Source organism: Pipistrellus hanaki (assembly GCF_964339955.1).
Source record: "Pipistrellus hanaki genome assembly, chromosome: 5".
In the NCBI taxonomy this organism is placed as follows: Eukaryota; Metazoa; Chordata; class Mammalia; order Chiroptera; family Vespertilionidae; genus Pipistrellus; species Pipistrellus hanaki.
The window spans coordinates 6,379,466-6,405,705 of record NC_140507.1 but is presented as its reverse complement, the minus strand read 5'-3'; the positions used below and the strand labels follow the sequence as shown (position 1 = coordinate 6,405,705).

Here is a 26,240-nt window from a genome sequence, read left to right as displayed (position 1 = left end):
TTATGTTGAGAATTTTTCATGTGCTTATTTGCCATTTATATATCTTCTTTGGCGTAGTACTTGTTCAGATAGTTTGCCCATTTCTTTCTTTGGGGGATAGGACCCTTTGTTTTCTTACTGTTGAATTTTGTAAGTTCTCTGAATATTTGGTATGTAAGTTCTTTATCAGATGCGTTTTGCAAAAAATTCCTTCCAGTCTGCGGCTTGTCTTTTATTCCCCTAAAAGTGCCTTTTGCAAAGCAGAAGTGTTTCATCTTAATACAGTTCAATGTATTATTTTTTCATGCTTTTAGTGTTACATAAAAAAACAAATATAAAAAACAACCTCATCCCCGATTCAAAGATTATGTAGATTTTTCTCTTACGTATCCTAGAAGTTTTATAGTTTACATTTAAGACTATGATCCACTTTGAATTTAATTTTGTGGAAGAAGTAAGGTTTGTATCTAAATTCAGGGTTGTTGTCTTTTGTTTTGTTTTGTTTTTATATATGAACCTCAAGTTGTCCCAGCATCATTAACTGAAAAGACTATTCTTTTTTTCTTTGAATTTTCTTTCCACCTCTGTTAGAACTCAGTTGACTATTTTGAATGGATCTATTGTGATCTCTGTTCTGCTTCATTGGTTTATATAGCCATTATTCCACCAGTACCATACTGTCTTGATCACTGCAAGTTTATAATAAGTCTAAAATTTGATAGTATAATTCTTCCAAGTTTGTTCATTTCCAGTATTATATCAGCAGTATTTATTATGACATGATTTTTTTATATCTAATTTCTTGAGTTCTTCACCCCTCCTTTCAAATCCTACTTTTTTAAAAATCATCTGATTTTTGAGTTTTTAAAATTCAGATTTTATGTTGTTCTTTCATAGTTTATGTTATCTTAAAAATATGTAGCTAGTTTTATTTATTCTATTATAGTTTTCATCTGTTTTGTGAGTGCCTTTTTCTTGCATGTTTTCATTGTTTCTATGGAGATTATTATGTTTGTTGTTCTTTTTAATTTTTGTTATAAAGAAACTTTGTATGAACTTTAATCATAATCCTTTGGTTGCTTTTTTCTTAAATAAAAGAAATTCCCTCTAGTCTTATGAGGGAAGGGTAGGAAAGTGATAAATTTTCTACCTTCAAGAGCTTAGAGTTCCTTCTTGGTTTCTTTTGCAAACTAATGAAAAACATGGCCTTGTATTTTCTAAATTATAAATCTTCTGGTAATTTATAACACTTTCATCAATACGTTCTTTTCTTCATTTCTACTATTTTTCTGTTCTGATTAACTACTCCCAGAAGTTCTTCTCAATGCTAGGCCTTTCTTTGAAAAAAAGAACCTTGTATTTGTTAGTTTGAAGAGTTTATAGGGCCCAGAATACTCCTAATACTAACAGCCATGATCACATTGCCATTTCTTTGTCCCGTGAACAGGATCTAATCAAACTCCCTTCCAATTTGGCAGCTTCTCTCAGATTGACCACGGTGTTTTACAGTAAGAACATACTGGTAACTGAAGCGATTTGTTCTCGGGGCCTTAAGAATTTCAGTTGCCTTCCCACTGCTTTCCCCCACACAGATGAGATAACACAATGGTCTTATAACCATACACTGTTGTCCCCTACCTGCTTATCTTCGGGGTGGGGGTGGGAATTTCCTGGGACACTGACAACTAGTTTTATTGTAGTGGTATCTGTGTGTCTTTGGGTTTGCTATCCTAGTTACTCAGTATGTTTTTATTTGGGAAGGGAGACTTTCAAATATTAAACCAACTTTGCCTTCTTCAAATAAGCCAAACTTGGTTGTTGTACATAATTTTAATGTATCACCAAACTCATTTTGCTAATAACTTGAAAATATTTATGAAATAGGTCGGCTTATATTTTTTTCTTAAAATGTCTTTGTTGGGTTTTCTTATAAAAGTTATGTTATCTAAATGACAAATATCCATACTTTTTTTAATATAGATTTTACATTAAATTGATATTTATTAAATATAGATAGAATTTATTGGTGAAGCTATCTGAGCCTCAATGTTCTTAGTGGAATATTTTAATTAAAGATTTAATTTCTTTACTAGATACAGTACTACATTGAGTGGCCAGGTTATTATAATCTCTGAGCATAATAATCTGGCCACTCAATGTGTGTGTGTGTGTGTGTGTGTGTGTGTGTGTGTGTGTGTGTGTATTAGAGGCCCGGTGCATGAATTCATGCATGGGTGAGGTCTGTCCAGCCTGGCCAGGGGGAGGGGACATGGGCGGTTAGCCGGTCTATCTGCTAGTCAAACTCCTGGTGGAGGAGACAATTTGCATATTAGCCTTTTATTATATAGGATATACCCTGAGTGGCTAGATTATTATGCATTCAGAGGTCATAATAATATGGCGACTCGGTTTATATAGACTTTCTATCTCTTCTTTCAGCTCTCAATTTCACTTAATCATTAAGTCATTGAAATAAAGCTGACCAAAATCTGTTCTGATTATCATCTCAATCTTGGTAAAATCCAAAGTTATATCCCATTTTTGATCCCTCATATTGGTAATTTAGTCTTCTTTCTTTTTTGTTTCTGATAAGTCTTGCCAGTTCTTATAATTTTGTTAATTACTTCAAAAAGTTTGACTTTTTAGAGTTTTTCTAATATATATATATATATATATATATATATATATATATTTCATATACTTCTGCTCTGATTTCCTTTCTTCTACTTTGTTCTTTCTCTAGCTTATTAAGATATTTTCATCAAAATTTTAGCCTTTGTTCTTTTAAAATATGTACTATATATAACATATATCATACATAAATAATATAGCTAAAAGGCTATACATTTTCCTCTGGGCATGGCTTTGACTGTAATCCACATATTGTGATATATTTTATGTTTATTAACATTCATAAAAATATATCTTCAAATTTCTACTGTGATATTCTCTGAGTCAGGTATTATTTAGAAGTATATTACTCAATTTCCAGATATTTGAAATTTTTTATTTATCATTTCTTATTGATTTCTTAAATATTTCTGTGGTGGTCACAGAAAAAAATCCACATAATTTCAATCCTCTGATATTTGTTGAGACCTGCTTTCTAGACTATCTATAATAATAAAAGGGTAATAAAATGCTAATTAGACCAGACATCATTCTGGACATCATGCATGAAGATGGGGCCAGTGGGAAGCCCGGGTCCCAGGTGACTGCCAGCAGAGCAAAGCCATGGTCCTGAGTGCCTCATGGCAGCCAGAGCAAAGCCCAGGTCCCCGGTGCCAGAGGGAAGCCAGTGCCGGCAGCTGAGGGAAGGAAGGCCTTCTCTTTCGTGAATTTTGTGCACCAGACCTCTAGTATTCGATAAAAGTTCCATATGCACTTAAAAAGACTGTTTATTCTTCAGTTGGTTGCTTTTGTCATTATTTCCTTTAGATGTCTTTACTCCTTTATCATTATGAAATATCCCTCTTTATCTCCAATAATGTATCCTGTTTGAAGTCTATTTTATCTATATAGACAACCTTCATATATGTCTTTCATGGCATTCTTTTTGAAGAGGCCAGGGCAGTCATCTTATAAAATGACCCACTCTACGTATTTGTTCCCTCTTAGTTTCATTTAACTTGTTCCTCTATCCCAGTGGTCAGCAAACTGGCTCGCGAGCCACATGCAGCTCATGAGCTGCAGTTTGCCGCTCTCTTGACTAATGAGTTTGCCGACCACTGCTATATCCTGTCCACTTTCTGGAAACCAGAACTGAGATTTAGCTAAATTAGGTTTAGGGTAAACATACATAGCAATAACACTTCATAGGCAGTGCTTTGAATTTTATATTTTATCATGTCAGGGATATGATCACTTTAGCCTCATAATATTGTTGGATGAATTAAATGAGAAGATGTATGTCAAGTGCCTAAGATACTACATGACACATTAAAGGTAAAGAGCAGAGTTTCTCAGCCTTAGCACAACTAACATTTTGGACCAGATAATTCAGTGCAGTGAGCACTGTCCTGTCCATTGTAGGATGTTTAGCAACATTCCTGAGCTCTACCCATTATATGCCAATAACATCCTCCAGCTGTAATAACCAAAAATATCTCCAGACAATGTCAAGTGTTCTCTACGGGTAAAAATCCGTCCCAATTCAGAATCACTGGCATAAAACAAAAACTGGTATAAAAAAGTATTTGATAAATATTCTGTAAGCACTATCATACCTTGTGCAAGGCTTTGAGATTAAGAGCTGAATGGAACATGAATACTGACCTCGACATATTCATAGTTTTAGGGATAGATAATGAGGCAAATGGGAAATTAAAATATGGTGTGGTAAGTGCTGTAACAGGGACAATCACGTGCTATGAGAGGAAGGACACCTAACTCAGTCTGGAGCAGGAATTCATTCACCGAGGAATAGAGAATAGACTTCTGAGTTGAGATCCGCAGGACAGAACTGTCTCTCCTTTCCCATTAGGGCTCAAGAGATCCATCCAGTAATGACTGTTGTGAATGAAAATAAACACTCAAGAAATAAATGATCAAAAACCCATATAATTTCCAGTCTGTACTTCAGAGCATGACCAATAAAGATTAATCTACTAGTAAATATACAGACACAAATTAAGCCAGGAGTGAGAGGTAGAAATGGTACAATCAGCCATCTACTTCTTCAGTTGTTGTATTTTCCCATTCTCTAGCTCTAGGTCTGTGTGGTGTCAGACTGAATAATTGAAACAAGATTAACACCAGTCAGGATAATGTCACACACACTCCTCATTAACACAGAAAGGCCTTAAATGAGGGTACCTTTCCAGCTGGGCATACTAATCAGCTGCCTATACTTCCATTCTTCCTCCTGGCCAAGTGTTTCTTCTGCTTGGTTGCAGTGTAAGTCAGAGACTGGTTAACTGTCCACCAAACCAGTTTCCTCTAGTTGCTGGGCATATCACTCAACTATCTTTCCTAACCTCAAACTGAGTTCTAGGCCAAGGCATATATGAGTGAAAGTGATATGTCCTCCTTCCGGGTCTCGCCCATGAAAACTTCCCATGTGCAATTCTTCATATTGTTTTCATTTCTACGGGCTTGATGCAAACAAACATTGGTACCTCAAAAGGCAAGGTTTAAAGATGGCAGAGCTGAGGAGTGGAGAAAATCCATGTTCCTGAGAATCCCCTTGGAGGAGAGAGGCCACACAAAGAGGAATGCCCTGCCTGGGCTTGATATGAATAAGAAGAAAACTTCCACTTAGTGAAGCCATGATATTTGAAGGTTTATCTAGTACAGCAGCCAGCCTGACCTTCCTAATAAGCCAAAGTGGAGCAAGGGGCAGGTTTACCCTGCAAATGCAACCCCTCTAGCCCCTGGACACGCAGAATTTCATCCATGATCACCAAGCCAGGGAGGAGTGCCTTGGCCAGAACTTCTCTTTGAGATTCCCCTGAGGGAAATGGGTATGTAGGAGGCTGTTTGCAGGGCTATTGCTAAAGATCACACTTCATCTAAAGTCTGCGGCACGGAAGTATGAAAGGACGTGGGCTTTGATGTTGGACAGATGTAGCTTTGAATCTTGGCTCCCCCCGCCCATTCTTTGGCTCCATCTCCCTGGGCCTCTGTTTCTTCATCTGTAGAATGAGGGTAATGACACCTCGCAGGAATTTTGTGGGGATAAAATAACAGCCTGTAAAACACCGGCACAGTTCCTGGCATTTCCAAGGTATTCAATTAGCTCCCTTCTGACAACCACGAAATTAATGAATTGGAAATTTATTTATCCTTCTAATCAGAGGACTAGGGGAGAGCTAGCCTTTTCACCAAGCTCTGTATATTTATCCTTCCATAGAAATGTTGAATGTTTCGTAGAAAGAAACCAGCTCCAACAAATACCTGGGTGTGTTTTTCCTTGGTCTAAACAAGGAGAAGAATTTAAGCTTTAAGAAACTTAAAAATAAAAACATAAATGGAGGCAACATTCATTACTTTTATAACTACTTTCCCTTATAAGAAAGAAATGTCATATTTCCAGACCACAGTAGCAGAACACACGCTGGCCTTTGACCCAGCAGGAGAGAGAGAGAGAGAGAGAGAGAGAGAGAGAGAGAGAGAGAGAGAGAGAGAGAGAGAGAGAGAGAGAGAGAGAGAGAGAGAGAAAAGACAATTTACACAGCAGAGGGGGGAGTGATGGATTTTGCTGGGTAACAGCCCTTCCCATTCCCCTGTCATCCCAGATAGAATGATCACAAAGCTAACGAGGTGGTGGCAAGACCTCACCTTTCCCAAGCCCATCTCTGGAGATGCAATTGAAAACGGGACAGGTAAATAGGGAACAACCTTCCAGAGAAGCTGGCAGAGCAGTGAGCTGCTGCAGCCCCGCTGTATCCGACTGCGGGAGAAGGAGGCTGCAATGTCAGGCCGACCGGGATGCGGAGGGAAGCGAGAAAGAGAGCCACCCACCAGCATGACTAAGTGCTCTTGGGGACAATCCCTGCTCAGAGGGCAGAAAGCACATATCCAGATGTTAGGAGCTGCCAGATGTGATTAACTGAAGAAAGGTGGAGCTGCCCACTTAACCATCTGAGCAGCTCCCCTCATCAAAGTGACCCCAGACTTTTCTGCAAAAGCATTCATCAACAAAACAAATGGAGGCTCCGTCCCTCTCTCATCTTGCCCCTTTCCCTCTCCCGCTCTAATGCAGTCAGAACCTCGGCCTATTTTTAAGCCACTGGCAATGTGTTCTGCCGTGGAAATGTGTGGGCTCCCTGACACAAGCTAATGCACACTCAGAGAGAGACAGGGGCCCTCCACGGGGCTTCGCCCATGTGCTGTCCTTCCTCTCCCAGGGGAATGGCAGAGGGAGTGCAGGCAGGACCTGACTAGGGAGCATACTACCTGTGCAGAGGAGGAGGGGGTATCCGACACTGGTTTCCATGATGGGGAACTAATTGTGGGCTTCCTTCCTTCCCGAGAGTGAAGGCTGAGGCAGGCCAGAACTAGCCCCACAGACAAATACCGAGAGAGGGTCCAGGCTGAGAAAAAGAAAATCAAACCCAGGTGCTGCTTCTAGCATCTTTTAAAGAAAAAGTGTTTATGTGAATCTCGGTGTCTCTGTGACATGCATCTAATGTGCTTTAAATATAATAACAAACGTTTTATTAAACATTGGAGACTTTTTTTTTTTTTAGCAAGGTTGCAATGAAGCCAATTATATAGAAAAAAAAGATGACTTTTCAAGAAAGGAGGTTATTCTGTACTTACAATCTCTCCAGCTGCTTCAGATCCTGGAAGGCGCCTCTCTCGATGATGCTGACCTGGTTGTCTTCCAGATGCCTGGAACCACAGAGACAGTGAGGGTCAAAGACAAGAAGGGCTCGGGGGTCCTCAGGCCAGGCGCAGGCCTTGCAGGCATGGTCACCCCACGACCCTGGGGCCCCATCTGGGATCAGAATGGTGGGACCAGTGCGGTGGGACAAGATAATTCACATCCCAGCTTGGTGTCACGGTAACCAGGGTTTCGCCGCCTGCACACTTCTACCTGACAGATTGGTTTCCATGCCTCTATTTTAAGAATGTGCTCAGCAAATGTCCCCCCAAGCACAGCAGGATGCTGCACAGAAAAGGAAGAGGTAAAAGCTGCTTCTTATAAAAAACTACACATATAATCAGCATCTCTTCCCTCGGAGCTCCCTCCCGCGCGGATTCAAAAATACTTCACCACAAAGGGCCTCTCCGCTCGCTCGCTGTCTCAGGGTCAGCCACAGAAAGGGTGAGGCTATTGTTGGACACCTGCCTGTGACGAAGGAAAACCAGCCCGGTGCCAGGAACTCCTTTCCCAGTGCTGCCCATGCCCATCGGGAGGGTGATGGTTCCAAAAGCGAGGGCTCCCAGCCACGGGCTCTGCTGACCTCCAAAGTCTTCGGTGCAGGTGATTACAAAACTAAACACTCTGCTTAAAGCGAATTAGGTTCGTGCATGTGGCATATCCTAAGAATTGAGCTTACAATGGAACATGTGTTTCCCTAATTAAAAAAAAAAATAAATGGCATCTTAAAAAAGATTAGCAGGATGGTTGGGAAGGGAAGCAATGAAACTGCATAGTTTCCATCCAGGGCTGGTGGCTGAGCGGGACCGAGTGGGGATGGACGTGAGCTTCTCCGGAGGGTGGAGTTTAGGATGGGCCATGAGCTCCTTGGGGTCAAGAAGGAGGAGGGGTGCTCTGAAGCACTGAAGCCAAAGCAGGAGGAAGGAAGAGCAGCCTGCAGTGGCTTAGCTCTCCTTCAGATGGATTCCTTCCATGACAGCTTCCACCGCTGACACCTCTGAGATGTTTCATAACCACACCAAGCCCCAAACTTCTTTTTTTTTAATATATATTTTATTGATTTTTTTACAGAGAGGAAAAGGGAGAGGGATAGAGAATTAGAAACATCCATGAGAGAGAAACATTGATCAGCTGCCTCCTGCACACCTCCCACTGGGGATGTGCCTGCAGCCAAGATACATGCCCTTGAGCGAAATCAAGCCTGGGACCCTTCAGTCTGCAGGCTGATGCTCTGTCCACTGAGCCAAACCAGCCAGGGCAAGCCCCAAACTTATTAGGGTTCACATTTGGGCCTTTATGTTTATTTTCAAATCCATCTATGCGTAAGGACCAGGCGGGTTCATTGTCATACTCCCAGACCTCACATTTGCCTGGACAGCAGCCTCTTAATGAAGGCTTATTGAATGGATAAAAAATAAAGAGGACTTAGGGCCACAGCACATACTGATTTTATATAAAAGAAATGGCTAGTCTAGGCCACATGAAGTTTCTCGCTTAGACTCAGTGAAGGGGTATTTTGGAATCAGGATATTTCTTTCTATCTATCTATCTATCTATCTATCTATCTCTTACACACACACACACACACAGAGAGAGAGAGAGAGAGAGAGAGAGAGAGAGAGAGAGAGAGAGAGAGAGAGAGAGAGAGAAACTCCTTTCGAGAAGTCAGCTGTCCCATGTCCAAATATCAACAACAGGCCAGAACTGAGTATGGGTCAGGCAAGGGACACATGCTCCCCACTTTGCCACAATCCTCATCCAGTCTGATTCATACATTTATGCTACTTCTGGCCTCTGAGAGGCCCCCCACTTTATATGGACACAATGAAGCAGAGCGATTAAGAGACTTGTCCAGGGAGAAGTTATTTGTATAAAGTCACACAGCTAGTTCGGGAGGACTCTTAACTCTCACTCTCATGTGCTTGCCAGATTTGACTTAGATCTCCTTTCCTGCCTTCTTACCAGCTGAGGGTAATGCCATTGGGCTATCTAGTCAACGGCTCCAAGACTCACTCTTTTCATTTGTAAAACAGGAAAAAGAAAGTTAAAAACATCTCATAAGTGAGGCGTGACTGGTATGGCTCAGTTGGTTGGAGTGTCATCCTGTATATCAAAAGGTCATGGGGGTTGATTCTTGGTCAGGGCACATACCCAGGTTGTGGGTTAGATCCCCGGTTGGGCTGCCTACAGGAGGCAACCGATCAATGTTTCTCTCTCACATCAATGTTTTTTCTTTCTCTTGCTTCCTCCCCCTTCCTCTCTCTCTCTCAAATCAATAAAAGCATATCCCTGGGTGAGGATTTTTAAAAAATCACGTAAATGAAAATAAAAATGGAGCAAAGTATATAAATTATCTAGCACAGGATCTTGAGTATAATTAGATGTTTAATAAATGTTATTTTCCTTTCCTTCTCTTCCTTTTTTACCTCGCCATATGGCAACGAGGGCCTTGGAATGCTAATAGACTCACGCTAGCACATTTTGCTAAACAGGGAACCAGTTCAATATTAGTGACGGGTGGTTTGTTCAGCTGGGTTTTTACCATCAATCAATCCATCATGTGGCTTGTTGTCATTACTTCCCAATTATAACAAGGAGCCACATAGGGAGGCAGAGTGTCTCAGACCCAGTGGGTTTTGAAGGAGTCAAACTCCAAGCTCCCATGATGAATCTCTTAGTTCTGTACTAATTAATCTAACACTGCCAGCCTCTTTCAGAAAGAGAGGGAGACAAATGCAAATGCATCTGTGGAGATAGCTGCCCCTTTTTACTTTGCTGAGGCCCCGGAAGGCTAACTTTCATCAGCTTCATCACATCAGAAACTTCCTCGACTCTGGCTTCCTGTTGGGTTCAGCCAGCTGCAGTGCCCAGCAGGAGATGGGAGGGTAGAAGGATATGAGTGAGGGTAGGAGATTTATTCCCAGTTCCCACCCTGCCAGCTCACCTCAGGTTGACTTCATCTCTCTTCCCAAGACCACAGGTCCTGTCAGCCCGTCTCTACCTTTGCTAGGGGAACCACTTCATCCCACTGCTCCTTGAGGCTTAGAGACGGTTGCTACTAGCCCCAGGGAACTATACCATCTCTTCCTTCCCACCCCTTTGCAAATAATTCCTTATTCAGCTCTCCTCATTTGTCCTGTGTGAGCATCATCTCTTTCCTGCTGGGAACATGACTGATAGGGTACCTAGGGCCCCTTCTAGATCCACTTCCTATATCTACCAGAGTCCAGCCTAATGCTTGGCACTTAAGGGCTCAATGAATAATCAATATTTCATGAATCAATGAGCTGTGAACCCTCACTTCTAGGCTGAGATCCAGTTTGGGAGCTTGTGCTAAAGCCAATGATATCACCCTCATGTTACTGACCAGATAGGGGGTTAGGGGGTCCAGGAAGAGCTGGAACGTCCATGGCTCCAGTCTGTTCTGAGTTAGGAGGACACAGACTGTGTTCATTTGCAGCATTGTAATTTTTTTTTTTTAAACATTGGATCAGAATCGGATATCACTCCATGGGATGATGGCTGGGTGGAGTTTGGCTCTTTATTAGCCCCATTTGGGAGAAAGCTGTTTCCCACGTTGTGGTCATAGCAGAGTTCTTGCAACAGACTATTGAGAAAGGGAACTAACTGACAGCACAGCAGAGTCCTTTTCCTACTCCTACCCCAAGGGAGAAAGAACTGTGAAGGGCAATTCTTACATCTTCTCTTTGAATGCACCATACTTGGGAAAACTGCCTTTGGATGAGGTCGAAGTTCTCATTTTCTGTTTTTTCTGCTTTTGCCCATGGTAACCCATTCTGCCTGGAAATGGGTGGCACAATCAAATTATTCAAGACCATTAAGTGCTTTCTAGTTTCATGACAAACTGTAAATAAGAAACAGATACAGGGAATATACCAAGGTGGGGTGAACGCTTTTCAAAAGAAGATAGTTGTTTAGGTTACTCTGCTAAACAGCAAAGATTAAGGAAACATATTGTTTGTATGTCTGGGTATTTTATTGGTGTCTGCTGGAAAGCACTTCCACTATCCCACCTGCCTGATTTTTGTAGAGCAATAATGGACCACTTGAACGGGACTGCCTTTGAGTTGATGAGATAATGAAACATATTATATTGATAGAGTCTATAATGTGGAGGAAGGAAGAGGATTTTGGCATCGCTTATCAAAATAAGATTGTACCCATTAACTGAAAACAAAATAAGAAGAATGTACCAATAAACTACAGTCAAAGGAATGACGTAGACCATCCAGAAGATATTAACAGGATCTTATGTGATTATTTTAAACTTTCTATTTGCAGAGAAAAGATATGGAAATTGGAATTTTTATTAGTATTTCTGATGTAATGGTAAAATCAAAGGTTATTTTTGACTTTCTAAGAAAATGAAGCAGTAGGTGAAATTTCTGACTTGTATGAAAGGAAATCTTTCACAGATGCTAGGGGGTTAGAAATGGGAAGAAAAATGAGAGAAACTAAATGTCTGTTCGTTAAGCAGCAAAATGACCTGGAACCACGTTGTTTACTGCCTATACCTCCTCAATAAAAACACCCTGACATTGAGCCCTGGAATTCCTTCATTCCTGTCCCAGTCTCAATTCTGAGCACACACACTTGTCATGGCTGTCAGTCATCTGACAGGCATATGACCGCTTAGAGCAAAAGACTGATATGGCAGGGGCTAGGGTCTTCCCTCTAAGGAGGGTGAGAGCAGTGTGCTGGTCGAAGACTGGAGGACACGCCGATGGGAGAGCATCTGATGGCTGGAGGCCCCGCATTCGGATCCCAGTGTTCTCACACACTGGTGCTCAGGGAAACTCAGGAAACAGCTTGCTCATCAGTGGTGCATTTACAAAACACGTGGACTATTGGTTTTCTAAACTCCCTATAATGCAAGTGGCACTGCATGGAGCTTAGAAAGCACACATCCTGGGTTCTGATGCCTCCTCCCTTGGTCACCTGCTATGTGGATTTGGGACCACTTAACCTATCTGAGCCTCTGTTTCCCCTGAACATGTAGGGGTTAATAACTACATAACATAGCGTTTGGTCTGTGGAAGGTACCACATATATCTTGGTTTATCATCATCATTACCATTATTAATTCTCAAGCAGGAAAACAGTGTTATACAAGTAATACTCCATAAGCTGCAGGGAGACTAAACAGATCGTTCATGAAAAGGTTTTAACCAAAAAGCATCATTTGTGCAATTATGAGGGTTAGAAAGACTTTTATTTAAATGGGTATAATTGTATTCCCCCTCAAATCCAAATGTTGATGCTCTTCCCCCGAGTGTGTCAGTATTCAACATTCTTTTGGAGATGAAGTCTGTACTGTGTAATCCAGTTAAAATGAGGTCATTAGGATGGGCCTAGTCCAATTGATTAGTGTCCTTATAAAATGGGAAACGTGGACATATATATCTTGACCAAAGATAGTGGAAAGGGCCCAGGGAGAAGACAACCACCTAAAAGCCAAGGAATTCCAGCCTTGGCCAGTTGGGCTCAGTGGTTAGAGTGTCAGCCTATGGACCACAGGTTCGATTCCTGGCCAAGGGCATGTACCTTGGTTGCAGGCTCAATCCCTGGCCCTGTCAGGGCATGTGTGGGAGGCAGCTCAGACTTAGAGATGAGGGATAACTATTTAGAAATGAGACCTCGTATTCCTTGCTCCCCCATTTTGCAAATGCCCATTCTGCTACCTCTCTGCACAGCTGGGTGTTCAGCAAGGGCTCTGACCCTGTCTGGCTCCCTCCTCTCCCCTGCCCTTCCCCCTTCCCTCCCCTTCCTCCACCCTCCCTCCCCCTCCTCTCCTCTCATTTCTCCATTAAACAACAAGATAAAGAACTTTTGTCCTGATTTTTCTTTTAATGCATATGCTGGAGAAGAAATTATCATCTCTTTGGAAGGGAAGAATGGTTAGTCAGTCTGATATTGCTGTCATCCTAGAGCTGGGTATGTTGACTTATTCTCGTATGGCCTTCTGTTTTCCCTGTCACTGGATGGTCTTCTTCCATTGGTCTAGCCAGGCAGCAGGGAGGAGACAAAGAATGGGATACCTGTGAAAACCTGGTACCTAATGAAAGGCTTTGTGCCACAGAATGGAAAATTCCTGTTGCCCAGTGCTAGGGGGTATAACATTAGGGCAATGGAACCCTTTCATAAGGCTGAAGAACCAAAAATAAAAATGTGCTGGAGAATAATGTGCTACTTACAAGACTCGAAGGTTCTTGAGTCCAGCAAAGTCCATCTTGGTGATCCTAGTGATATTATTTCTGTCCAGGTCACTGAAATGGAGAGAAAATTTGGGTAAGATTTTTTTCAGGTTACATTTATAGTCTATTCAACCCAGACTGGCTTGGACTGGAGGGATGTTGCTTGTCAAGAAGAAGGCAATTCCAGTGATTAATGATATCCCCTGAGCATGCCCAGCTAACCTTAAGGGTATTGTATGGAATAAGCTATCCATTATGTCTGCAGCAGAGTTTGTTATATGTAGCTGCCTGGCTTCTGTTGCCCCTTCATCAGGTCAGAAATTTTTCTTTGGAAGCTCCCCACCCCCAACTCACAGATCACGTCATAGAAGTGGGGCTGAACCTTCGTCTCAGCTCCAGGGATAAACTCCTCACCAGGCCAGGATTATAGGCATCTTTGCCCCCTCTGACAACAGTCATTGTTTGAGGAATGCGTCCATGACTCAAATTCCCAGTGGGCTCTTCTGTACTGGGGCTACTAAGCTGTTCAGCGCTGCCAGCAGCCATGTTTCTCATGAAGACAGAGCTTTCCAGAGCTAGGAGATAAAAAGATTGATTTCTGGTGCTATCCTACGAGGCTCTGGAGCCACACTTGCCTGAAGCCAGACACCTCTGTATTTGGAAATTATGTGGAGCCACTCTATCGCTTCCCTCTTACATTTTAATTTACAGTAGTTTGAGTTAAATTTGCCATCACTTGAAACCAGAAGAATCTTAATTGACTTTGATACCTAGCCAGGTACTTGTCTATTTCCCACCTAGTTTGAGAACTTCCCAAGGGCAAAGACCATATCTCATTTAACACCATAGCCCAGTGGTTGGCAAACTCATTCGTCAACAGAGCCAAATATCAACAGTATGATTGAAATTTATCTTGAGAGCCAAATTTTTAAATTTAAACCTCTTCTAATGCCACTTCTTCAAAACAGACTCACCCAGGCCGTGGTATTTTGTGGAAGAGCCACACTCAAGGAGCCAAAGAGCCTCACGTGGCTTGTGAGCCTCAGTTTGCTGACCACGGCCATAGCCCAATAAGGTAGATTGTGTGCTTGGCACAGAGTTAAGGTAACTCGCTAATTTTCTACATTAGGTAAAGATAGCTAGGTGGATCACTCCCACCGTTGTAGGCTTAAGATCCTAAAAATGGTCCCAAAGAGAAGGATTCATCATAGGAGAACTGAAAGCATTATGGTGGCGCTGCTCGGGAGAAGGGAGTACCATGGAGGTAGGAAACTAGGATTAGGGGAAAACAAAGACAAGAATAAACCTATATAAATGTGCTCACTAAAACTATATCAGAAGACTGGACACAAAAAGGGATCATAAATAATGTTCTAATTCTTAATAATGAGTCCTGAACAATGAATTCCTATTTTCCATGCCTTCCTTAGGAACTTTCCGGGGCTTTGACCAAGTTAGAGCTTCAACAAGGTACCTGTAACCTATCTTGCTCTGCTTTCCTCCAGAACATACAGCTAAAAGGACATTTTCCAGTAATGGGTTCCTATCTACATGTTCTCTACAGCATCCTTTTCTGTAGTTTCAGTGGCCCATGGTTAACTGCGATAAGAAAATATTAATGGGAAAACTCCAGAAATAAACAATACCTAAGTTTTAAATGGTGCACCACTCTGAGTAGTGTGATGGAATGTCACGCCTTCCCACTCCTTTCTGCCCAGGATGTGAATCATCCCTTTGTGCAGCGTAAACGCTCCTGGCCCATGAATCACTCAGCAGCCAACTCAGTTCCCCTGCCATGGAACCACAGGGCTTGTGACCCTTACTCTACTTACTCATGGCCCCCAAAGCACGAATATTATGCTGGCAATTTGGATATGCCAAGAAAAGCCATAAAGTGCTTCCCTTGAGTGAAAAGATATGAGGTATAGGAAAAAGCAGTACACAGAGGGTTCAGTACTATCCATGGTTTCAGGCACCCACGGGGGCCTGGAACATATGCCCTGTGGATAAGGAGGGACCACTGCATTTCTTTGGTTTTCCCAGTCAGGTCCTGACGTTGTCACCCTGTAGTTGGGCTTCAGTGAGACTTGTGAGATCTGTGGTTGCATAAAAAGAATGAGGAAACAATGTTCAGATCCTCATACTTTGCAGGAGGAAAAACCAAGTTTGGGGAGGGATTACTCTCCTGATACAGAAATAATACTGAAATAAGCATGAAGCGAGTCCTTGAGGAACCTCACCTGGGAACTCCCCACTCCATCCAGTGTTCCACTATCTAAAATAGCAAAGTTGCTTCTGAACTAGCCTACCAAAGAGAAGAACAGCATGTGCACTCCTCTGACTAAGGTGAGTGCTGATGAAGGAAGAGCAAGAACTGCATAGGGAAATAGAAAAGGGTTGCTCACGCAAAGATGAGGGACCAGCATGCAGACAGGGATCTGTGCGTGCCCATAATTGCCCTGAGTATTTTTCTCACCTCCGATCACAACTGGGATGGTTGTTTGGGGACCCTGACAACTGTGAATATGACAATGCAACTAAGGGTTTCATTGCGGGGGCACAGCATGGTATCTCAGCAGCTAATGCCAGTGGCTGTGGCACCAGTATTCTTCAATATATCTTTATTATGTGAAGGGGGACAAAGTGTGCTGCTGGGATGTTGAGGACTTGGGGTTGGGTTGTGATGGGGACTGTGGGGCTGCCATGGGAACATGGTCAGTGTCTGGGAAGTAGGGCTTCAGAGGCAAGCAGCCCTGAGTGTGAATCCTCACCTTGCCACATAATGAGTGACCTAAGGGCAGTTTGCTGCATCTCTGAGGCTCAGCTTCTCCTCCATCTGCCAAATGAGGGTGATGACCTTGACCTCAACAGTTTTTAAGAGGGTTAAATAAGATGATGCATGCGTAGCGCTTATCTGACATTTGTTAAAGACTCAATCACGGCAGCTATTGTTTCTATAATTAGTTGAACTGAAAATCCCCACATCCACTCTGAAATTTCAGTGCACCAAGAGCAGCTGACTACCCCACCCCAAACTCTGAGCTTAGAGATGAATCTTGGGATCCTCAGAGACTTGGTTTGCATGCTATCTTCCCACAGGTGAAAAGAGGGGGCATTTTGTGGTTGATAGGAAGGAAGCACAAGAGGCCCCTCACGCTGCCTCTTCCTTGAAGCATTTCTATGACACCTAGTTCCATGGATATTTCCATGGTAGCTTCTCCTCCCTGATCCATACAATACTGCCAGACTGCCAAGGAGAAGGTCAGGAAGCACATGGGTTTTGAGGTGAGACAGGTCAGGGTTCAAATCTCTGTCCACCACCCCTACTCCCAGTTCTGTGAGCTTGCATAATTCACTTAAACACTCTGAGCTTTCTGTAACTCTCTCCTACTTGCAGACTTTGGAATTGTGAGACCTCAGGAAGCCTGGATTGCAAACATGCCTGGCGAAAAATGGGAATTAACTCAACTGACACTGAGAAGAGGCTGCACTACTTCATGTGTCCATCCTTCCCCAACCCCATTGTCCCAGTCCAGGCTCCTATGGACTCTTAGATTTCTCAGCCTTCGCCTTTAGCCTCTGAGGGAATCAGATCTCAGCCTAGGATGAGTTCTGAACCATCTGCAGGCATGGCCCCATCTGGAGTGATCCTGGATAGGGAAACCATTACAGTGTCTAGATGTGGGGTGGGGAAGCGAAGTGGTTTTACAACATGTCTGCAAATGATTTCTTTGACAATAAGTGACTGCCTGGCTGTCTCTCAGAACGACTGCGTTGGCGTCCTGAGCTACCATGTGAAAAGACCAGGAGACCATGGGGAGTGAGTGAAAGAGGGAGGGAAGATAGGGATGAAACAAGGGAGTGAGGGAAGAAGGAAAGAAGGGAGGGAGGGAGGGAGGGAAGGAGGGAGGGAGGGAGGGAGAGAAAGAGGGAGGGAGAGAGGGAGAGGAGAGAGGAAGGGAAATGCCTGAGGAGCCCTAGCTGCTCCAGCCCTGGCTGATTGGGTATTTCTAGCTTAGAGGTCAAACATGTAAGAGCAGACACTTTTGAGATTCCAGCTGCAGCTACCATCTGGCTAAAACTATGAAAAGCCAGATCACCCGGCTAAACGGCCTTGAGTTCCTGCCCACAGAAACTGTAGTGGAGAATACTAAAATGAGTGCTATGTCTTACACCATTAAGTGTTGGAATGATTTGTTTTGCAAAAAATGGAAAGATGAAAGAGAAAGGAAAGCCACCTTCCAAATATTTAATTTAGCATTAACAATGGACATGCATTCACTTGACTCTCACACATCCTTTCTGAGGCTTGCCTGCCACCCTTGAAACTCTCAGTGTGGTCTTTACGGTCAGGGATAACTCACAGGGGCTGAAGGCTCCTGTGTCATTCTAGGAATGAGGTGAGAATTGGTGCTGCTCTCAGGCTCTGAGGTGGAAGGCTGCATAATTAGGGCTGCCCATCCCTCCAAGTGGGGCTTATGGTGCCATGGGAACCACCCTGGTATTATATAGTAATCACAATGAGCAGGTGCTATTCATTCAACATTGTGGCAGATTGGCAAGTTGTCCAACCAAACCAGTTTCTTCTGTCTGTCTGGTGCACATAGAGAGACTACGTTTCTCAGCTTCCCTTGCAGGTAGGGGCAACTATGTAACTGAGTTCTCACAATTACACTGGCAGCAACATATATACTGCCTTCAGGCCTTGGTCCATAAAACATCCTGCTCACCTTGGGCTGGAGTCAGTAGATCCAGTGGAGGACTCCAAGAATCTGCTGACTCCAGCCCAAGGTGAGCAGACAGAAAGAGCCTGGGTCCCTGAATGACTGCATGGATCAGAGACCTTCCCTTCCCTGCCTCCCAATTTACCCACATTAGAGTTAGACAGGTTTAAGACATAACTCTTAAGACACTGAAATTTTGTGACTATTGGTTATAGCCGTCTACATGGACAAGTGCAACATTTTGAGTCAGGAGCTCCTCATTCTTTTTTTCTTTCTTCTCTTTGCAACTGCTCTGAAAGGTAGGTATTAGTCATCCTTCAACAGATAAAAATACTGAAGATCAGCCTTAATAAGAGCTGATATTTGCTGGGCCCAAACTGTCCACGAGGCATTGTGCTAACTAGTTTATGTTCATTCTCTCTTATCCAGACAGCAATCCTATGAGATAGGTACTATTATTATCCCATTTTTCACATGAGGAAACTGAAGTTTAGTCTCTCCCACCTACACCCCAACTTAGGAAATTTTACCAATAAAACAAGTTGCTGTGAGGTCATACAAACAATAAGCAGCAATGGCTGGGATGTGAACTCAGGCTCTGTGGATGCAGAGGCTATGCTTTATATCACATCATGCTGCCCATCTGCAACTAGAGTCTAAGCACTTTCCACTGCGTCAGTTTAACAGCGGACTTAAAAAAAAAAGAAAGAAAAAGAAAAAGAAAAGAAAAGAATAGAACAGAACAGAATTCCCCATCCCTATGTCTTGAAGAAAGCAAAGTGGCTTTGCTATTCCCACTGTGGCCAAGATGTCACACTTCCTCATCTGTTGTCCAGGGAGTTCTTGGGCCTGTGGGAGTGCTGAACCCCTTTGTAAGTTCCAGGCAGAAGTGCTTTCTTGCTATGTTTGCCAGTGTGTGGTTTCTGCCATGTTCCTCATCATCTGCCATGTTGCCTCCATAAACAGGCATCACCATGGTAATCTCCTGCATTATTTTCCCCCATTCTGATCATAAATCATAAACCAACACTGTGACTTGCAGCTTTGTGGTATTTTCACATCTGTTTGACACCTTGGGTGGGGTGGAAGAGGAAGAATTGAGAACAACATGGGAAAAAAATGAAACAAAAATGTTCTAGGGTAGGCCACTGTCCCTATCTTGGCACATGTGTATCCAGACTCTTCTTTTGATTCATTCTGTGGCATTCTGCAAAAAAAAAATTTTTTTTGCAGTGGCACATGTGGGAAGGGGGAGCAGCAAAAACATTCCCGAGTGAAGCTGTTAGCAGAGCATGGAGAAAATGGCTTCAATTGTTAACCCAGAAGATGTTGCAGAGGAAAGCAAGACATTCCTTCTTTCCTTCCATCTGTTTTTCCTTCCTTCTTCTCCCTTTCTCTTCCTCACTTCTATCCTTTCTTTTTTCCAACCATGCACCTTTATTAAACACTACTCTGGACCTGTCACTGTGATGGTAGCTAGGAATAGAGTGTTGAACAAATAAAAGGTTCCTTTCAGGGAACTTTTATTCTCCTGGTAAGAATGGCAGACAGATTCTAGGATGCCCTCCCTCCTGGGATTACCAATGTGTAATCCCTACTCCTTAAATGTGGGTAGGTCTTGCTTCTCATCAATATAATACAGCAAAGGTAATAGGATGTCACTTCTGTGATTACATCACACATGACTGCAAAGCCTGTCTTGCTAGGGGACTCTCCCTTGCTACCTGTGATGAAGTGAGTGGCTACATAAGGAAAGCACATAGGCAAGAACTAAGGGAAGCCACCACAGACAACCAACAAAGAGCTTGACTATGGACCTGTCCCCGGTTGAGCCTTCATATGAGACTTCAGTCCCAACCAACACTCATTTGCAGTTTTATAAGACCTTGAGCTAGCTAAGGGTAAAGGCTGAAGGGAGTACTTTCCAAGAGAAGGACAGAATCATAAAGGTCCTGAGTAGAGAAAGCATTTGGAGGATCTGAGCAACAGAAAGGAAGTCAGGTACTGGAGCTGAATGTCATTAAATAGGATCACAGAGGCAGGTGGCACCCCAGACTGTGGAGTATCCTTGAGGCAGACTTCAAGCTTTCAGCAATGAAAGGACAGAAGGGAAAAGGGGCCAAGCAGGAAATGCCTGATTTAACAGACCTATGCCTCTTTCCCCTGACATCACATCTAACCCCTGCAACAGGTTCATTTCCCCAAATTGCCAATTTCTTTCAAGGTGCAATAATAGGCAGGTGGGTTTCAGTGCTGTTCTTAGCCTGCTTCACTTAATTCTTTCTTCTTTTGGTCCACAGACATTTACTAAGCACCTACTAGGCCGGGGAACTGAGTTAAGCACTCCATCAAAAAATATATTCCTGCTATTGGCTTGCTTTGAAAGCTACCAGCATCCTTTCTCCATCCAAACACTACATCATGGGTTGAATTGTGTTCCCCCATAAAGTGAAGCCCTAACTCTCCCATAAAGTGAAGCCCTAACTCTTGGTACAGTGGTGCCTCACACAACGAACTTAATTCGTTCCAGGAGCAAGTTTGTTATGCGAAAAGTTCGTTATGGGAAACGCGTTTTCCCATAACAATACATGTTAAAAAAAATAATTCGTTCTGTAGCATAAAATATGCTAAGATGACATAAAAAAGATAAATTTTTTGTTATTATTTTTATTTAGATACAGTATAAAAAAATATTGAGTTTAACTTAAAAGGACGACTGCCGTGATACGTGCGTGATTTAATTCGTAATGAAGAACGATTGCCGCGATACGTGCTTAAGTTAAGCGCAGTGACTAACGACTGCCTGCAGTGCCTGCGCGGAAGGATGCAATACTACATCGGCAGCGATCGTGGAAGCTCGGGCGAAGCAGTTGTGGAAGCTCGGGCAAAGCGGTCGTGGAAGCTCGGGCGACTTCGTTGTGTGAAACGAAGTTCATTGTACGAATCATGAAATGAAGTTCGTTGTGTGCAGCGTTCGCTGTGCGAGGCGTTCTTTATGCGAGGCACCACTGAATATAACCTATGAATATAACCCTGTTTGGAAATAGGACCTTTGTAGATTAATCAGGTTAAAATAAGCCCATTAGGGTGGGTGCTAATCCAGCATGAGTGAAGTCCTCATAAGATGAAAAAAAAACAGAAACAGTGGGAGAACCATGTGATAGCATAGATAGAGACTAGAGTGATAGAACAGCAAGCCAGGGACTGCTGAGGACTGACAGCCACCACCAGAAGCTGGTAGCACACAAGGAAACACCCTGCCCTTCTGACTTCAGAGCAAACATGGCCCTACTGCTTTTCAATTTCAGACTATCAGCCCCTAGAACTATGACGAAATACACTCTGTGTTTGAAGCCACCCAGTTTGTGGTTATTGGTAATGGTAGCACCAGGAAACTGATATACAGTCTTATGAGGCCTCCCAGCCTCCCCTCTGCAGCTTTCCCAGCCTCTCCATCCTCTGCCGATCTCTCGCTTCCCTGAGCCTCTAAACTTCTGAATCATTGCCCCCTCCCCACCACCCCCCCCGCACACACACACAACTCCTTTTGGGCTTTCATCACATCCCCTTCCACCGTGTGTGCTGCTGCCTGCTTTCTGCGTGTGTGCCTCATCTCCCAAAGGAATGTGGAGCTCTGTGGGAGCCAAGACCACAGACTATCCTCCCCTCCAGTCCGCCCAGACACCTCACATGAAGTGAGGCCCCTTGAAGACACTCAGAGAAACATGCATTAGTTTTCTCTGGATGCTGGGCGAATAGTTTTTTTGTTTTTTGTGTTTTGCTTTTTGTTGTTTTTTTTTTTTTGTTTTTTTTTTGTTTTTTGTTTTTTTTAACACATTTTACATTTTGCTTATTGGGACGGTTGGTATTTTCCACAGTAAATATGCATTACTCATGCACCCTTCCCTCCCCACCAGAAAATGTTGAAAATGTGTGAGCCAGTTGAAATAGGATTCTCCCCATAGCTGGTAACCAGCCGAGCTACGGCCACTCGAGGCTCTGGAAATCTGGCCAGAGTGAGATGTTCCTTGGTAAGTCCAAGGGCAGTTATTTGAAGCTGCTCAGACTGTCCTGCCCTGGGGGTGTCTTCCTGCCCTTGAGTCCTCTCCCAGCCCAAGGGACTTGATGCCATCCATCTTCCATGATGGCGCAGAGGAAACAGCGTGTGTTCAAGAACCATCTAATTGCCATCCGCCAGGTCAGGCAGCCGCGTGTCCCTGTGGATCACCCTCACAGAGCTCCCGTCTCATGCTTTACCTCTCCCGACTTGCACAACAGGAGGCATCGTTTGACTGTTCTCTGACTTCTGCTCTTCATTCTCATCCGTTACATAACCACATACAAGTTCAAAAACACGCATTCGGGAGAGAAATGACTGAGTTTGATTTAAAAAACTGGCTTCAGACTACCTCAGTTGTTTGGGAACTAAGCCTCCCTGGGCTAAATTTCTGGCTTGGCAACACACTCGCATATATAATTTTACACCTGCAAGAGTCTGCAGCCAGCGCTGTGCAGACTGCTACCTATAGGGAGGAGAACGGTTCAGAACGAGGGGCAACCTGGATGGCTGGATGTGGTGGTGGTGAGGGCCCTGCAAGGCGGAGGGGTGGGCTGGGTCTCTGTTTTGACTGTTCTTTCCTGCAGGAGGGCTCCCTGCTGGCCTGCCTTGCTCATGCAATCCATGCTCTAGCAGGAAGGGCATGCCTGAGGCATATCTAGCTCTTTGCTGGAGAAAGCAGAGTAGAACTTGCAAACTGGTGGCCCACAGGCCAATTCTGGCCTGCAGGTATGTTTAGTCTGGTTCTCAGTATGGGTTTGAGTTTTGTAACTTCATTGCCAATTTGGAAAAATGTAATTTATAAATCTGGAATCCCGGATTGTCACCCCCCAAAAATCAGGGCTACTGTGAACTGGAGCTAAGAAGCAACTGCCCGTTTTGGACAAGGCATGTGCTCTGTAGTCCAACAGTCTGCCTGGTCTGCTTCCCTAACTGATGTACCTGCTTCGTCCTTACAGGCATGTCAGTTTGAGCTCCCTGCTCCTGAGCCCAATGTTTAAGAAAGCAGGCCTGAATCAGGGCCTGGACTCAAATCTCAGCAGTGGTGTAATTTGGGGCAGGTTCTTAACGCATCCCCAGGCTTCTCTTTCTTCATCTATAAAATGGGTATAACAGTAGCTACCTCCTAAGATGCTGTAAGGATTAAAGGATACAACAAAGTGATTCTAGAATGGTAACTTACCGCTTTCTGAGCAATGACCGCAAGGTGCCTATCAATCAAAAAGTTCATCATTTCTTGTCCCACTTTATCAAGATCTTCCAAACAATTCTCAGAAGGCCTGTTCTCAAAACCTTCCCTACACTGCATGTAGAGCACATGAAAATATGGTTCTGCAAATCCCTGGAAGTCAGGAAACAGAAACCTCAGAGGAGACTGGGGTCAGTCTTTGGAAATGGGACAAGAAATGCCAGGCGCAAGGCACGACAGGACACCGCTATGTGCTCACCACACTGTTTCATTCTCCTCCTTGGTAAACAGTGAGATTAAATTTCCTGGCGCCCCTTGGAGTTAGGTGAGGCCATGAGCCTGATTTCTTTCCAAGCTAAGATCATAGAACATCTCACACAGCACAATCCTTTCTTCCCTTTCCTGTCTTCCTTGATGAGGGGCCACATGTAAAAATGGTGGTGTCCTAATATGGAAGAAGCCTGGGTTCCGGAGTGACAGTATGGAGTACAGACCACAACCACTACCCACACCAACAGCACTGCTTACTGTGCTTTGCCACAGGTATATCTGGGTTTCTTTGTTCCTGAAGCATAGCCTGGTTTGTGCTGACTGATGGCACATGGCTATACAGCAGAGTAGGAGAGAAAGGCCTAGAAGTTAAGCAATCATGATCGTTCTCTGTGCCATTTCTATCTCATAGCATGACCTTGGGAAAATTACTGCCCCAATTTTAAAAGGTGGACAATGGAATGACTGATTCCCCAGGGTCAGCATCTCCCTGACCCTGAATTATTCCCCAGGATAATTGTCATAGGCTTTGAGGCCCATTAACAAACATGAAACTATGCTTTTAAAAAAAGAAAAAAAAAGAATGCTATCTAAGTTCTCATCAACAGAGGTACATGCACCCTGCCCACATTAGGTTCTAAATTACTCCTCCTGCAGAATGAGTAATTATTAAGCGAGAGCCAACGTGCATGGGGTATTTACCTTGTGTAAAAACTATGCTAAGCACTTCACACTCAGTGCCTCTTACAATCCGCACCACCAGCCTGGGAGGTAGGTGCTATTATTATTCCCATTTCATGAATGAGCAAATGGAAACACGGGGAGATTGATACCCATGTCTATGGTCACAAGCTGATAATGACCAATGAGCGTCTATATCCAGGCATTCATGTGTCAGTGCCTGAGACTTTAGCAATCAACTTCAAGAAATAAATAACGAGTCCTGAAGGATGAGAGACCAATTGACATGGCCTAACCACACAATTTTTGTAACATACTAAAAAATTTAGCTAAACTAATAAACTCCAATTTCTCAGGCATCAGGAATATCTTATTTATATTTGAATCCTCAGGGTTCAGCACAATGCTTAGCAAATAAGAGACATAATAAATATCTGTTGAATGACTGGTCTGGACCTGAGCTTTTTCTTCTTTATAAATATATGTTTTTATTGATTTCAGAACGAAAGGGAGAAGGAGAGATAGAAACATTAATGATGAGAGAGAATCATCGATTGGCTGCCTCCTACATGCCCCACTCTGGGGATCCAGCCTGCAACCCAGGCATGTATCCCAAATGGAATTCAAATTGTGACCTCCTGGTTCATAGGTCAACACTCAACCACTGAGCCATGCCGGCTGAGCTGAACCTGAGCTTTTTATTGATGGCTTTATCTCAGTTACATTTGTTCCTCATTGACCATGGCTTCAGATCCAAAGTCGATGTCCATATTTCATTTACACCAGTAAATCTGGGCATCAGTTCTAACTAGAGTGACCATGTAATTTAACATCCCAACTGCAATGCTTTGCACCTCAAAGAACGCCTTTAATAATTATATCAGGAAAACAGGGAAAGTAAGAACTGTCCTGGGCAAATAGTGTTCCTTGTTAGAGCCACAGAATTCCCATGATTAGAGGTGAGTGGACAAACAAGGGGGCCTGTTCCCCATGTTTATTCTTATGGAGTGCCACCCCCCCTTTATGTCCACTTTGATCAGATCACTTTCAAATCCATGCTATTTGGCCCTGAATGGGTGGTTCATTTGGTTAGAGCACTGTCCTGTGCACCAAAAGGTTGCAGTTTTGATTTCTTGCCAGGGTACATAGCTAGGTTGTTAGGGCACATACCTACATTGTGGGTTCAATCCCTATGTGAGATGCATACTCTGTCTCCCCACTTCCTCTCTAAAAATCAATAAAAACATATCCTCAGGTAAGAAAATAAAATAAAATTTATTTTTCTTATAGGACACATCATGGTTGTCATTCTCTGAAAGGCGCAGGTCTCTAAGCCTGACCAGCCACACAGCGCACACACACCATTAACTGTTAATCTAGGTGCAATAATCACTTTAAGAAAACAGGAAGGGGCAGCCCAAGGAATGCAATGGTTGCAAAAACATAAATATGGATTGCCTTGGAACAGACTACATACTTTGTATAAACACTAATAAAGTAAGTTCAGGCTGGGCTATGACTTTAAAGGAAATTCTTCCCCATAAACATGTCCTGCCATGCCCTAATAACTCTTTAATTTGATGCACATTTGGGAAGGATGATGCGAAGCAATCACAGAATAACGTTAAGGTCTGCTGCGAAGGAGGAGTGGTAGAGGGGATGTGATGCAACTTGGAGCTTCACCATCCGCCACAGAGTTGGCTTCTTTGCACATTTCACACATGGAGGGAATTTGCAGGAGTGACATGCAGGAAATCAGAGACAGGTCTTCGCAGGTTAAGCGTAAGAAAATTCTGGA

General features: G+C 43.3%; 1 protein-coding gene across 1 annotated transcript in view; it reads right to left on the bottom strand.

Moving 5' to 3' along the window:
- SLIT3 (slit guidance ligand 3) overlaps window positions 1–26,240 on the bottom strand; it is a 496,706-nt gene that overhangs the window by 438,047 nt on the left and 32,419 nt on the right. Inside the window, exons 2-3 of the mRNA XM_084884010.1 lie at window positions 13,522–13,593; window positions 7,243–7,314 (exon numbers count right to left, since the gene is read on the bottom strand). Coding sequence (XP_084740136.1) covers window positions 7,243–7,314; window positions 13,522–13,593 — 144 coding nt within the window. The remainder of the gene's footprint in view (window positions 1–7,242; window positions 7,315–13,521; window positions 13,594–26,240) is intronic.